The sequence below is a fragment of the Lynx rufus genome, unplaced genomic scaffold (genome assembly GCF_022079265.1).
Source record: "Lynx rufus isolate CCGP_SWC_20201006 ecotype Redwood Valley unplaced genomic scaffold, mLynRuf1.p SCAF_13, whole genome shotgun sequence".
Taxonomy (NCBI): Eukaryota; Metazoa; Chordata; class Mammalia; order Carnivora; family Felidae; genus Lynx; species Lynx rufus.
Genome location: NW_025814827.1, coordinates 101,979 through 116,189, shown reverse-complemented (window position 1 = coordinate 116,189; position 14,211 = coordinate 101,979). Strand labels below are relative to the sequence as shown.

At 35.4% G+C, this 14,211-nt stretch overlaps 1 protein-coding gene across 1 annotated transcript in view; it reads right to left on the bottom strand.

Moving 5' to 3' along the window:
- Positions 1-14,211, bottom strand: part of UBE2Q2 (ubiquitin conjugating enzyme E2 Q2) — a 63,889-nt gene that overhangs the window by 31,656 nt on the left and 18,022 nt on the right. Inside the window, exons 4-6 of the mRNA XM_047074736.1 lie at positions 7,722-7,778; positions 4,023-4,163; positions 1,045-1,129 (exon numbers count right to left, since the gene is read on the bottom strand). Coding sequence (XP_046930692.1) covers positions 1,045-1,129; positions 4,023-4,163; positions 7,722-7,778 — 283 coding nt within the window. The remainder of the gene's footprint in view (positions 1-1,044; positions 1,130-4,022; positions 4,164-7,721; positions 7,779-14,211) is intronic.

The following is a 14,211-nucleotide window of genomic DNA, read 5'->3' as shown; positions in this document are numbered from 1 at the left end:
GCATCTTTCCAACTTAGTATGTAAGAAGTCTACTGTCAATCTTTAAATAACTATAGAAATTTGTTTCATGGATATACCATAATTTAACCAATTCCACCCTATATCTGATTATTAATTTTTAATTTGCTACTATAAACAATGCTGTAGCAAACAAGTAATTATTTAACATTTAAAAATAAACCCATATTCAAATATTTAACTATACTTGATTAGGTTTCTACAGATAAACTTTTAGACATATCGTAAGAAAACAGGATGCCAAAACTTCTAATAACTCCGAAGCAAGTTCGGCTTACCTTGGATTCTAAAGCAGAAATTTTTTTTGCTTGCTTGTTGTTTTTATGTAAGCTCTAATTATTTAGATTTGATCACTCTAAGAATTTCTGAATGGATAACAAAGCTACTTTTTCAAACATATTATAAGGTTGGCTCTTTCCCTTATTTAATATTGTTAGAATCTCAATAACAACACAGGGGAATCTTATTTCAAGTGGAGAGGTTCCACAGTATTTAAGTCTTACTCTGTAAGAAAGAACACTCAAACTTTGAAATGAAGGGGGAAAAAAGGCCAAAAACAAAACCAAACCAAAATCACCTATTCTTTTAAAGGTATACCATAACAACCTCTACAATAAAAGTTGATTATGTGGTTTAAAAAAAAAAAAAAAGGAACAAAAATTCATAAAAATCAACTTGGCAATAGTTCTTTGTTCATATAATATTTTCCTGTTTACTTTCCAAAGCAGATATTACTTGTAATATTCCTAGAAGATAAAAATCATCTATGAATTAATCCTTGTTAGCAAGAAGACAAAAATTTTGAGGTATCCATAAAAACAATTTTCAAAAATCTGAACAAGTAAACTCCTCTTATTCTACCTTCCACATCTTTTGATAACTTGATTAAATCTGCATTTAAAATCCCTAAAATAAAGTTCATAACCATTTCTGTGCCTGTCCAGTTATATTATGAGAACTGAAGTTTACTATTTGAAACTTAAAAACAGCATAAGGACAACAGAGCAGACACCCAGGGGTCCTTACCTGCTTTATAACTCTGTGATCTGTATATGTCCCTGAGCTCTTTCATAAGCCTATCTGAAGCTTGCACAGACCCAGATACTGCACCCTGAAACAGAAAAACTGCTGTTTACCCGGATCTACAGAGTCCAATAACTGAAGATTTCAGGTATATAAGCCTGAAAGTTTACAATGAGATTTATAAAAATAGATCACAACTCAACATTTTAAAAACTCAAAGAAGCTTCATTAAATTGATGATTATAAAGTTTCAACAGGAATATAAAATTGGGGGACATGTCTGGCTCATTTATGATTTAAAAAAAAAAAAAAAAAAAGTCTAACCAACCTGTCTAGATCACCATGGCTCCTGCAGTAGCCTAGAGGTTAGTATAAACCTATTTCAAATTCTATTGATTTTTTAAAATATTAATTTTTTTTAAGATTTTATTTTTTAGAGCACTTTTAGGATTACAGCAAACTTTAAAGAAAGGTCCAGAGATTTCCCATGTAACTGCCCCCACAATGCATAGTCTCCCTTATTATCAATTTCCCTCACCAGAAGGTATATTTTTTTTTTAAGTTTATTTATTTTGAGAGAGACAGAAAGAGGGAGAGAGAGAATATCAAGCAAACTCTGCGCTGCGAGTGCAGATGCTGACACAGGGCTCAGTCTCACAACCATGAGATCATGACCTGAGCCGAAATCAAAAGCCGGACACTCACCTGACTGAGCCACCCAGGCACCCCCAGAAGGTACATTTCTTAAATTGATGAATCCATTGACACATCAATATCATCAAAATCCATAATTTACCTGAAGGTTCACTTCTGGTGTTGTATACTATATAGGTTTGGAAAATGTATAACACCACATATCCATCACTACAGTATCACAGTATTTTCATTGCCCTTAAAAATCCTCTGCGCTTTGCCTATTTATCTCTCCACCCCACCTCTGGCAAGCACTGATCTTTTTTATGGTCTCCACAGTGTTGCCTTTTCCAAAATATCACACAGTTGGAAACATACAGTTATGCAGCCTTTTCATCAGATTGGCTTCTTTCACTTAGTCATATGGATTTAAAAATTCTCCATGTCTTTTCATGGTTTGACAACTCATTTCTTTTTTTTTTTTAGCAGGGAATAATATTCCATATTGTCTGGATGTACCACTGTTTATCCATTAACCTACTGAAGGATATCCTAGTTGCTTCCAAGTTTTGGCAATTATGAATAAAGCTGCTATAAATATCCAGTATTTAGGTTTTTGTCAGGACAGAAGTCTTCAATTCATTTGGGTAAATACCAAAGACTGAAACTGCTGAAATGTATGGTAAAAATTATGTTTAGTGTTATAAGAATCTGCCAGACTGTCTTCAAAAGTGGCTGTACCATTTTACATTCCCATCAGCAATGAGTGAGAGTTCCTGTTGCTTCACAGCCTCCTCAGCATTTAGCATTGTCAGTGTTCCTGATTTTGGCCATTCTTTTTTTGATTCTGGCTATTTTAATAAGCATGTTGGGTCAGAAGCAAATTTTGAACATACTAGAAGGCCCTTACCATTTTAGACTATCAACTAACACAGTTTCATTAGTCTGATTATAAGCAAGAATGTTATACTGAAGGTCTACTTTACATTATTAAGAAACTGAGAAATAACATGTTCACCTGCAACTAGTTTCAGTTCTTTTCCATGTTGGGATTTCTCTAAAAATGAAACTGCACCAATATGTTATCCGAAGACTAACTAGGAATGCAACTACTTCTCATAAGACAAACATTTAGAATACCTTAGTTTAAAAAAATACACTGATCATGTAAAATTTAAATGTTAATGGCTGTACTACACCTTGCAGAATGGGTAGCAATCAGGTTCACAAAGTTATTTGCTACATTACTTAACTGGTTTAAACCCTAGTTTCACACCCATAGAATAAGAAGACTATTTTAGAAGTGGCTATAAAAGGTTGAATGGGAAGGTTTATAAAGTTTAAAGTACTTAGCTTAGTGTCTCTCATGTGAAAACATTAAATAATCCATAGTTGTTTTGATTATAATATACAAACTAAAAGCAATCACAAGATACAGAAAGTACAGTAATCTTAAATGGCACAAACTTTTTAAAAAAATAATGAAGAGTTGAACTAAATTTCTTTGCTCTCTAAAAAATAAATAAAAATAAAAATTTGCCAATTAAATTTAATAGTGTAAGACTGAAGGAGAGCGAGTAATTCATCTGCTTACAATACTTGGCATTTCCCCACATAATTCATTCCCTGTTTTTGAGAACCTGTGCCTAAGAAAAAGGTCCTTCTGAGATAGATGTCTTGGGTTTGATAAACAGCTCTAATACAAAGAAGTAAGAAGTAACTGTTAGGACAAATGGCTAGACTCTCCTATGTTTCCCTACTTTGGGTATTTTAATGTATCATTCTCATTTATTCTACTCAGTAATCATCCAAAAGGTATGTATTATCTATATTTTAGAGTGGAGGAAACCGAAGCCACACAGCTGTGTTTATTACCAAACTCAGCATTCATTCACTCCATACCCCATGCCACTTCACATAAAAGAGATGTTAAGTCAAAAGAAAAAAAAATACTTTTGGTTTGGTTAGAGCAGGATAGACCAGATGAAAGCTCTGTGGGAAAGAATCTAAATTGTACTCTATTTGTAGAAAACAGTAAATTTGAATATAGATCTCATGGTAGAAGGGGAAGCAGTATAAACAGGCTGGAAAGTGGGTATATATAGTGAACAGCAGGTTAATTCCAACACGTAAAAAAGCAGATGAACATGGTAGAGAGCTATCAACAGATAAGAAACTTCAACAACAACAACCCACTAGGGCAACAAAACATGGCTGAATCCACAACACAGGCAAGGGTGGAGGAGGGTAGCTTAGACTGGTAGCTTAATGAATTGCCCTGTTTTATATTATTACCTATAATTACTTAATCCCAAAAGTATAGATTTTAGATATTTGCAAACACTTACATTGAGATGGTCTTGCCTTTGGGTCTTCCTAATTTTCTCTAATATTGCCAAATTTTCTTTTTCAATTCCTTCATCCTCTGACTTTTTTCCACTAATAGGCTCTTCTTCCTTCATCTCATAGTGATCCAAGTCTTCTATATCCTACAAAGATAAGAAAAATATTAGCTTATTGAAGCTTATGCCAAAAGTTAAATTACTCTTGACTCAACAGAGAACAGACAAATGAATGGAAAAAGGAAAAAAACCTTCACATTCAATCCAGAAGTTTCCATCTTTTTATATCCTACATTTTTAGAGCTAGAATCTAAGCATATTTAATACTTTTATAAAGCCATAACTCTTACTAAACAAATCTCCTATTAAAAGAAACTTTTGCAACAGTTTAGCATTAGGTATCAAGAACCTTATTTATACTTTGTTCCAGTAATTGACTTCTAGAAATCTACTGTAAGGAACTAATTTAAAATGTGAACATTGACTTAGGCATAAAGATGCCTATTTAAACTTTATAGCTACAAACCACTCCACAAAACTGCATGTGCAAAAATACCAGAGCAGGTACCTCAATTTCATGAAATATAAGACCATTAAAATGTCAACATAGCATAATTGTTTCTTCTTTATCAATAATGAAACAAAAGGGCAGTGAGGATGGCAGTGCACCAATCCCTGGCTCTGTGGGGGCAGTGGCAAGGTGAATGAGCCAGGCTGGCCACTGTGGGTACCAGGTTCTGTGCTCAGGCTCCACCTGTTGCTTCTGGCTGCTGCTCTGGCCTTGCCCCAGACCTGGGGTGACCTGGGGGACTGGACACCCCTGGGTGACCATACGGCTCACGCTAGTTAGAGATGTGCTGTCCAACAGGGCAGTCTCTTGTTTCTTGTGGCTGCTGAGCACTTGAAATGTGACCAGTCTGAATTGAGATGTGCCTTAAGTATATAGTCCACACCAGATTTGGAAGACTTAGTGAGAAAAACAAAGAGCTCATTATTTTATTTTATGTCAATTATGTTGAAATGATCATAATTTGAACACATTAGGTTAAAAAAACATACTAAATGGAAAAAATAACACAATGCAAAAAGCACACAAAACTGAATATATATGGGGCGCCTGGCTGGCTCAGTCAGGCGACCCAACTGTTGATTTCAGCTCAAGTCACGATCCCACAGTTTGTGGGATCAAGCCCTGTGTCAGGCTTGTAGCACGGAGCCTTCTTGGGATTCTCTCTCTGCCCCTCCCTTGCTCGTGCTTTCTCTCTCAAATAAATAAACTTAAAAAAAAATGAAAAACTGAATATAAATCTCAATTATACTAAAATAAACACAGAAAAAAAGAGATTAGGACATAACTGAAATAACAAGTTATTTCTAGAGATATTTAGTGCTTTTCCTTCTTTTCCAAGTTTTCTACAGTAAGCACCTACTGATTTTTGTAATTAGGAAAAAGTTAGATAAGAATTTGTGTTATATCCCTTGGTTAACATCTTTGATCACTACATCACTCTCCTCCCTCCTTTCCCATATCATCTATTCTTAAATCTATGCAGAACTTTTAAAATCATAACCTTTTTCTATTATCTTCTCTACTTCAACCATCAAAATCTCTAAAGGAGTAGTTGATACTATTTCCATTCTTTTTAAGTTTATTTATTTTTTGGGGGCGGGGATGAAGAAAGAGTGCATAAATGCTGGGGAGAGGCAGAAAGAGAGAATCCCAAGCAGATGCTGTCCACATTGTCAGCCCGAGGCCTGACTCGGGGCTTGGGCTTGGGGCTCAAAACCCACAAACCGTGAGATCATGACCTAAGTGGAAATCAAGAGTCTGACACTTAACCAACTATGACACCCAGGTGCCCTACTATCGCCATTTTTTAACCAAACTAACTCATTGTGATTTGTAGACCAGGCTAAAGATCACCTCCATCCAGACTCGGCGGTCTTTTTCTTAGACTCTCATCTCTTCAACCCCTATTATTATATTCCTTTCTTATTCAGACGCTGTCCATGACTCCATGTTTCATAGAGCTCCCTCCCCATGAAAGGTTTACACCTTTGTTCCATCCCACACTTATTTTCTTCAGAGTTCTCACAAATGTCCTTAGTCTGTATCTCCTCCTAAAACTTCAAAACTCAGCCACATTCCTATCCATAAATCTTCTCCACTTGAGTATTAATGATGAATTCTGTTCTGTGTGGATTATCTTTATAGAACAATGTTCTCAGCACACCTTTTTCTGTGTAAGGCCTTTTTCTCAATAGTCACACCAAAGATAAACATATTTGTCTCCAATTCAAGACTTTTAAGCCATCTGCTTTGCTAGTCAACCCTGCTTTCCTTCCATGACTCCAACACATCAATCTTAATCTCCCAAAAAGACAGCTTCAATGCACCTAAACACACCACGCCCAAGGCTGCTTGGGACTTTTTACCATATTATTTTAGTTACCTAGATTATCTTCTATTCACCTATCTTAATCTTAATCTATTCATCTATTCACATCTTTGAAGTCCAGGCTCCTGTCTTTCTAGATTTCTTTCCCTAAATGCTGCTGTCCCTTCTTTATATCATTTTGAAGGGAAAAATGAAAAGTACATAAACTTTTGAATGTCTACTTCATTGTACACTGAACCCATGGAAAAGGCTTAAAAACATGAAATGCTTTTAACATTTAACTCTATCCCTAAAAGTCACACAAATTACAAATTAGACGTTAAGGATTATTTTGCTCCCACACTGACAAAACAAACCCACAACTACTTCTTTAGTTTTAAGGCATTCTAAGAAGTGTATTTTACATTTAAGATTTTCCAAATCAAGAAAAGAAGGTAGTAACTTGAATTAACTCTAAGATCCAAAATGGAAAAGATATTTTAAAATCAAGACTGGAACTCAAATACCTTTTACGTGGTCAATGTAGAAACCTAGATCTCCACTCTGAAGTCTGCATTTAAACACAAAGCCTCAGAGCTGGAAAACCTCTAAAATTGTATCCGTGAGTGGCAATTAAACTGGTCTAAAGTCAAAGTCTTAGAATTTGCCCTACGAAATTCTTAGATGGTTTTTCAACAGGAGGTAGCTTTACTACTTCTAGTGAGTAGTCCCTGAAATGTTCTCAAACGCTCAAATTCAGAATTTTTTTTTTCTATAATATTTATTTTGGGGGAGAGTGCAAGCGGGAGAGGGGCAGATAGAGGGGGCAGAGGATCTGAATTGGGTTCTGCGCGGACAGGCTGAAAGCAGCGAGCCCAATGTGGGGATCGAATTCACAAGCTGTGGAGATCATGACCTGAGCCAAAGTCGGATGCTTAACTGACTGAGCCACACAGACCCCCATAAATTCAGAATTTTTAAAACTTAATAGTTCCTCTTCCTAAAAATAACCAAGTACAGGTTAAGTATTGATTACTATTAAACATAAATATTATTTTAATGCTAAATGTTAATAAGAGCTTTTATTTGTTAGGAAATCAAATCCAAAGACATCAGATAAGTGATTTGCTTAAAACCATTAAAGTTTTATCATTAATTAAAGCTAAAAGCAGACTTTAGAAATTACATTCAATTTCAAATACCATGTGCTTTGCATTATTCCACATTAACAAAGGCTTATAAAGGAGATTAGAGTATTATTAAAAATGTTCAAAAATGAAGATTTATTATTTATAAAATGTGATTTTTTTTTACATAAAACACCTACTTCAGCCATCTCTTCTTCTTCCTCTTCTTCTGAAGTTACTTCTTCTGTTGTCCCATTCTGAAAAGGAAAAAGAATTTGCTAGGGCTACACAGAATAAGCACACACTGAGTACATTAGAAGACTTTAGGGACAAGCTATCATTCATCTGTCACTAAAATTCCACTAAAAGAACTCATTAAAGTTGAACATTTACTTTTAAATCCAGGTTTGATGTGACAAATAATATTTATCAGTTTTTTTAAAAAGAAACAAATTTTGAACAATTCAACTTAATAGATGCTTTGGGAATAAACAAAGGCAATTAGTCAATTATAAAGCAAAACTTCAGAAAATTCTGAAACATTCTAAAGAAAACATTTTACTCATATGGCTATGTACATAAGGTTAAAGCTACTGACTTCTTCCACTTAAAATAAATATCCCAAACTTTGGTTTCCTTAAAACAGCTACCTTTTTAACTTTGAAAAGCCTGAATGTTTCCATAAATTCCACTGCCTTATATTTTAAAAGGTCAAATGTGTTAGTTATAAAGAAGTAGACCTTTCACAAAACTAAAAATTATAAAATGATCACCATTTTACTATAGAGCCACTTTTCTTTTTTACATGTCATTTATCACAGAATACTTCTCTACAAGACACAATTTGCCACTCATTCACAAGGAACCTGATGGGGTTTTAGGAAGGACCTTCATAACTAGTTTTGGCAGAGCTCAAAAAGACAACTTTTCTAAACCAGAGCATAGTTGTCTACAATACAGTGGATAAAGTTAGAACGATTTTTCTTTCTTTCCAGAAATACTTGCTGTATTTGTTCCAACTACAGCTGGAACAAATTTATTGTTTAAGAGGCCTAACTTGATGGCCTCTTAAGTGTGGGTGTCAGAGCCAGAAAGAAAGGCACATTTTAAAAAATATAACTCAACACAGCAGCAAAATCACCTTTTCCTTTTACTCAGAGGAGTTGAGTTGAAAAGTCTGCCTGCCAGAACCTCCCCATTCCCACGTCATAGGCAGAGCATAGGTGTACAAGTCAGGGGGGGGAGGAGGCCATAGCAGAGAAGACTGACAATTGCGGAGGACAGTCACATCAACCATTGACAATGATCAATGGTATGCCTCATCTATGCAGATAGCCAAGTATTGCCAGATATTTGAAGAAAACCAGCAATCTGGGGGGGGAAAAAAAAGCACCAAGTTGAACAAACAGAACAGGTGACCTGAAGCATTATTAATGAAGAAAATAAAACAAAAAAATCTAATTGGAATCTTTAGCAATACTTGAGAAGGTATTACATCCACAAAATATAAAAAAATTTCTGTGCAAAAGTCAATTCTAGGAAATCAAAAAGATTCTATCAGGAAAAGAAAAAAAAAAAAAGATGAACAAGATGACCAAGTTGTGACATTGCTTTAGAACAATGGAGAAAAAGGAAACAGGGAATGGGAGAGGAAGGGGTACAGAAAAAGAAGAGTTAAGGGAAATGGGAGATAGGAATACAGAGAATTAATATTCATCCACTGTTCATCCATAAGACTGAGGGAAAGAAATAAGAGACAAAGGCTGTCAAGCTAAAGAAAGACCTCAAATATGAAGTGGCTGTGAATGCCCCAAAGGAATATTGAAAAGTAAAATTCTGTACTTCACAGTTAAAAAAAAAAAGCAAAAAACACCTACCAATGTCCAAAAAGAAAAATTATAGAAAAAGAAGAATCAGGCATCAGGATTTTCACCTGCAGCAATAAATCCTGGAAGATAAAAGTGTAAAGAACCTAGAAGAGACTCAATTATGAACTTAGAATTATGTATGTAGTTCCATCAGGACAGGCACGATTCCTGTGTTTCTTTCACCTCTGTATTCTCAGCACCTATGTAGAGTACTTTACACAGAGTCAGATAGGTAGGTGTTGAATAAATAATAAAAACAGATACTGAGTATTCAAGGAACACTCTCCAAATACATTCCCAGAAATCCTTTCTAGAAATAAAAACAGAGGACATGATTCAGGGATATATTTTTGGAGGTGGGAAGCAACCATGGAATACAAGAAACGGCAATAAGCAAAGACATAATAACACCAATGGTTAAATTGAAGCAATTGTTGATAATTCAGCTGGGAAGCCATATTCTCTGACCAGAGAAAAACTAAAAATAGCCCAAAAGCCACCTAAGAATGTTAAAAAATTTTTTCTAAAGAACTCTTAAGAAGAAATTGACCCTCATGTCCCAGTAATCCAACTTCTAAGTATGTGCCCAGAAAAATGCTTGCACAGGTGTCCCACGAATATAGAGAAGAATGAACATGGTAGCACTATTCCTTTTATTTTTTTTCAATATATGAAGATTATTGTCAAATTGGTTTCCATACAACACCCAGTGCTCATCCCAAAAGGTGCCCTTCTCAATACCCATCACCCACCCTCCCCTCCCTCCCACCACCCATCAACCCTCAGTTTGTTCTCAGTTTTTAAGAGTCTCTTATGCTTTGGTTCTCTTCCCCTCTAACCTCTTTTTTTTTTTCCTTCCCCTCCCCCATGGGTTTCTGTTAAGTTTCTCAGGATCCACATAAGAGTGAAACCATATGGTATCTTTCTCTGTATGGCTTATTTCACTTAGCATCACACTCTCCAGTTCCATCCATGTTGCTACAAAGGGCCATATTTCATTCTTTCTCATTGCCACGTAGTACTCCATTGTGTATATAAACCACAATTTCTTTATCCATTCATCAGTTGATGGACATTTAGGCTCTTTCCATAATTTGGCTATTGTTGAGAGTGCTGCTATAAACATTGGGGTACAAGTGCCCCTATGCATCAGTACTCCTGTATCCCTTGGGGTAGCACTATTCCTAATAGCAAGCTGGAATCAACTCCAATGGATAAAAATGTTATGGTGTATTCAAACAATGAAATACTGAAATGAAAAAGAACTCCAGCTACACATAATATGAATAAATTCAAAACACAATGTTAAGCAAAAGACAGACATGAAAGAACACATATGACTCTTAACATGAAGCTTAAAAACAGGCAACAGTAAACCACATTGTTCAGAAAGGTGCATATAGATGATAAAACTAGAGAAAAGTTAAAGATTAGCATAGAAGGGAATGATTATCTGGAAGGAGCCTGCAAAAGGTTTCCAGTGCTAGCAATAGTCTGTTTCTTCACATGGGTGGGGACTGGGTGGTCATTCCCAGGTATTCACTGTAACTATTACACTAAACTTATGGACAAAAGATGGAATCAAACCACTCAGGAAATACAAACTATTTAGAAAATAAATATACTACATTTTAAAACTTATGCAATGAAATCAAACAGCGCTAAGAAAATGTATACTTTTGTTAAAAAAGCAATTTAAAACACAATTATCCAATAAACTAGAGAAGCAAAAGGAGAGCTAAGACTCACACAAAAATAAAGAAAATTAGATTTAAAAAAATAAAAGGACTGATTCTTTCAAAAGACCAATAAAACAGACAAGCTTCTGGAAAGTAATCAACAATAAAGAAAACAACTTTAGAAATGAAAAGAGCTTCATAACCATAGATTCAAAAGTATAAATGAAGTCATCATTTTTTTAGAATCTAAAATTACTAAAACTGACTAAAGGAATGGAAAATATGAAAACTAATACATGGAAAAACATGGATCAGGCTCAGGCTCAGATTTTCATTTAAACCAGGGTTTCTCAACCTTGGAAGTACTGATAATTGGTGCTAGATAATTCTTTGTCATGCGAGACTGACCTGACATTGCAGCACATTTAGGAACATCCTTCTTCCCACAAAATGCCAACAGCACCCCCACCCAACCAGTTGTGACAACCAAAATTATCTCTGGATGTTTCCAGAGGCCTCATGAGAGGCAAAATTGGACCCTGCTGAAAATTTTATTTAAACTGCCCTCGATCTTAGAAAAAAACACACAAAGCTTACCAAGTCATCTTACAAGACTACATAACCTTGATACTGAAATGAAACACAAGAGCCTAAAAAGAAACAAATAAAAAGAAGTACATTACAATCGCACTTAAAGTAGAAAAAGCCAAAAATAAAGTATTATCATATCCATTATGTCCCTCTGGCCGCCACCTATGCAGGTGCTGAGTATGAATACAAGGATGATTCACAACTAGTAAATTTCTTCACACAATTCACAAATTATATCTCTACATAGAATTATATGCACAATCATGAAAAACAAGGTAGATCTACATACACTGTGTCCATAATGTATTGTTAAGTGAGAAACCTAAGGTGCAGACATTCCAGAGAGAGAAAATTGAACATAGAACATACATATTTCTCCCATCTTCTCTCTTTCCTAAGTCTCCACTAAAATTATAGTGAATAAACCCTATATAAATACACAATGATAACAAAAAAGGAAGTGGGGCTACCAGCAGTAAAGAATTCACTCATACTAGCATATGACAATACATGGAAGAATAGTAATTAATGGAACAAACAAGTAAAATAGGTTAGGGGATTACAGGAGGCTAATTTGTCCCAGAGCACGCTGGAGAGACTCAAGACTCTAAGACACCCAGTAACCTGGACAGCAGGAGTAATGAAGAAGCCAGAAAACAGATTAACCAAAAGCCTATACCCAGAACATATTGTCCAGTCCCCAAACACACTGCTCCCCCTTATGTCCTTAAGCAGAACCCAGGCAAACATATCTACCTTAAGCAGGAGATTAGAAGGTTTCATATCCAAACAAACCAAATAAACCAATTCCAGCCGCTATTTATTATTATACCAGGAAATACAGGGCTGGGGAAGTAGGGTTGGAAATCCCTTTAAATTCCTCCTAAAAAGCTATCAGTTGACAAGTCTTGGCCACAAAGAACTCTCAGTCATCTTTTTAGTACCTCTCTAAAGGAATATATGAATAAGAAAGGAAGGAAAAAAACCAGAAATATGAATGAGCAATATAGAATAAATAGATATTTGAGGAAAGTCTTCAAAAAGAAAAATTAAGACCAAGATGAACTAGAAAAAAAAACTTATTAAAGAGAAAATAGAGATGGTAGAGAGGGAGAGGTTAAGGGTAGCTTACCTTAAGGGTGGCTCCTTAAGGACACTTATGAATACAACTATAAATCAGAAATAAAATGCTATGAATAAAGAATAATCAGAGAACAAGAAAAAGCTCTTAGAATTTATGATATATCATTGGAGAGGACCTCCAATGAACCACATCCTTAGCATTCATCCCCTTATCTGGTCCCCTCCCAAAGCCAATCTGGGCTGGTCCCATGACTTGCTTTAACCAATAAATGTGGTAGAAATGACACTGGGCCAATTCCATATCTAAGCCTTAAAAAGGCTTGACAGCTTCTACTTTTGAGCTCTTGGAAGCCAAAAATTAAGAATTCTGACTACCTTCATGAATAAAGAGAAGTCAAAAGAAAGGGTCCATCCAAGAAGAGGATGAGATACCATGAGAAAAGGTCTGGGTGAAGAAATACCAAGGTACCACACATATGAGTTAAAAGGCCATTCGGGACATTCCAGAGCAGTCATGTTTCCAAATGACTACCAGTCCCAGCCACTATCTGACTGTGCAAGTGAGGCCAGCAGAAAAAAAAAAAAAAAACTGTCCAGCTAAGCCTAATCAACCCACACAATTGTAAGAAACAGAATAAACTAAGTTCGGGGTAACTGGTTAAGCAGCAATAAATCAAAACCAAAAAGTTATGCTGTCCAAATAATATATTCAAAAATTGAAGGAAAAAACTTCCAGAATTTTAAATTAAAAGATAGAGACAGAATATGGAGACAGTATAAAAGATACAAGGACTCAAGTAAAGAGGTCTAAAATCCCATTAGTAGGCATTCCGAAAGTGAACAAATAAAGAAAATGGAAAGGAGAAAGTTATCACAGAAAAAAATACAAGCACACTTAACCAAGGAGAAAGATTAAGGAGTCGACTTAGGAAAAAGATCCATCCATACTTAGTGTCCAGCAACAGGGCAGGGGGTGAGGGGGTGGGGGTGGGGGAGAGAGAGACCACAACTAAAAATACTCCATTGTAATATTTGAGAACATCAAGGAAAAGATGAACTCTTAAAAGTTTCCCAAGTTAAGCATAGAAGAGTAAGACTCAAAATGGCATCAGGCTTAAACAGCACCATTGGCTAAAAGATGACAGTGCAATCTTTGATATTCTGAGGGAAAATTATTTTCAACCTAGAACCACATACTCAACCAAACGATCAAATGTGACCATACAATGTAATAGTATGTAACGTTTATTGGGCATTTACTATGTGCCAGGCACTGCTCTAAATGATTTACATGTACTAACTCATTTAATCTTCCTAGTTTCTCCAAATATAGGTACTACTACTATTTCCCCCATTTCACAAACAAATTGATGCACACAGTGGTTGGGTAATTGTCCCAAGGTCAGACAGCTAATAAGCAGCAGAACCAAGATTCAAACCTATAGTGGTCTGGCCATATATTTTTAGAT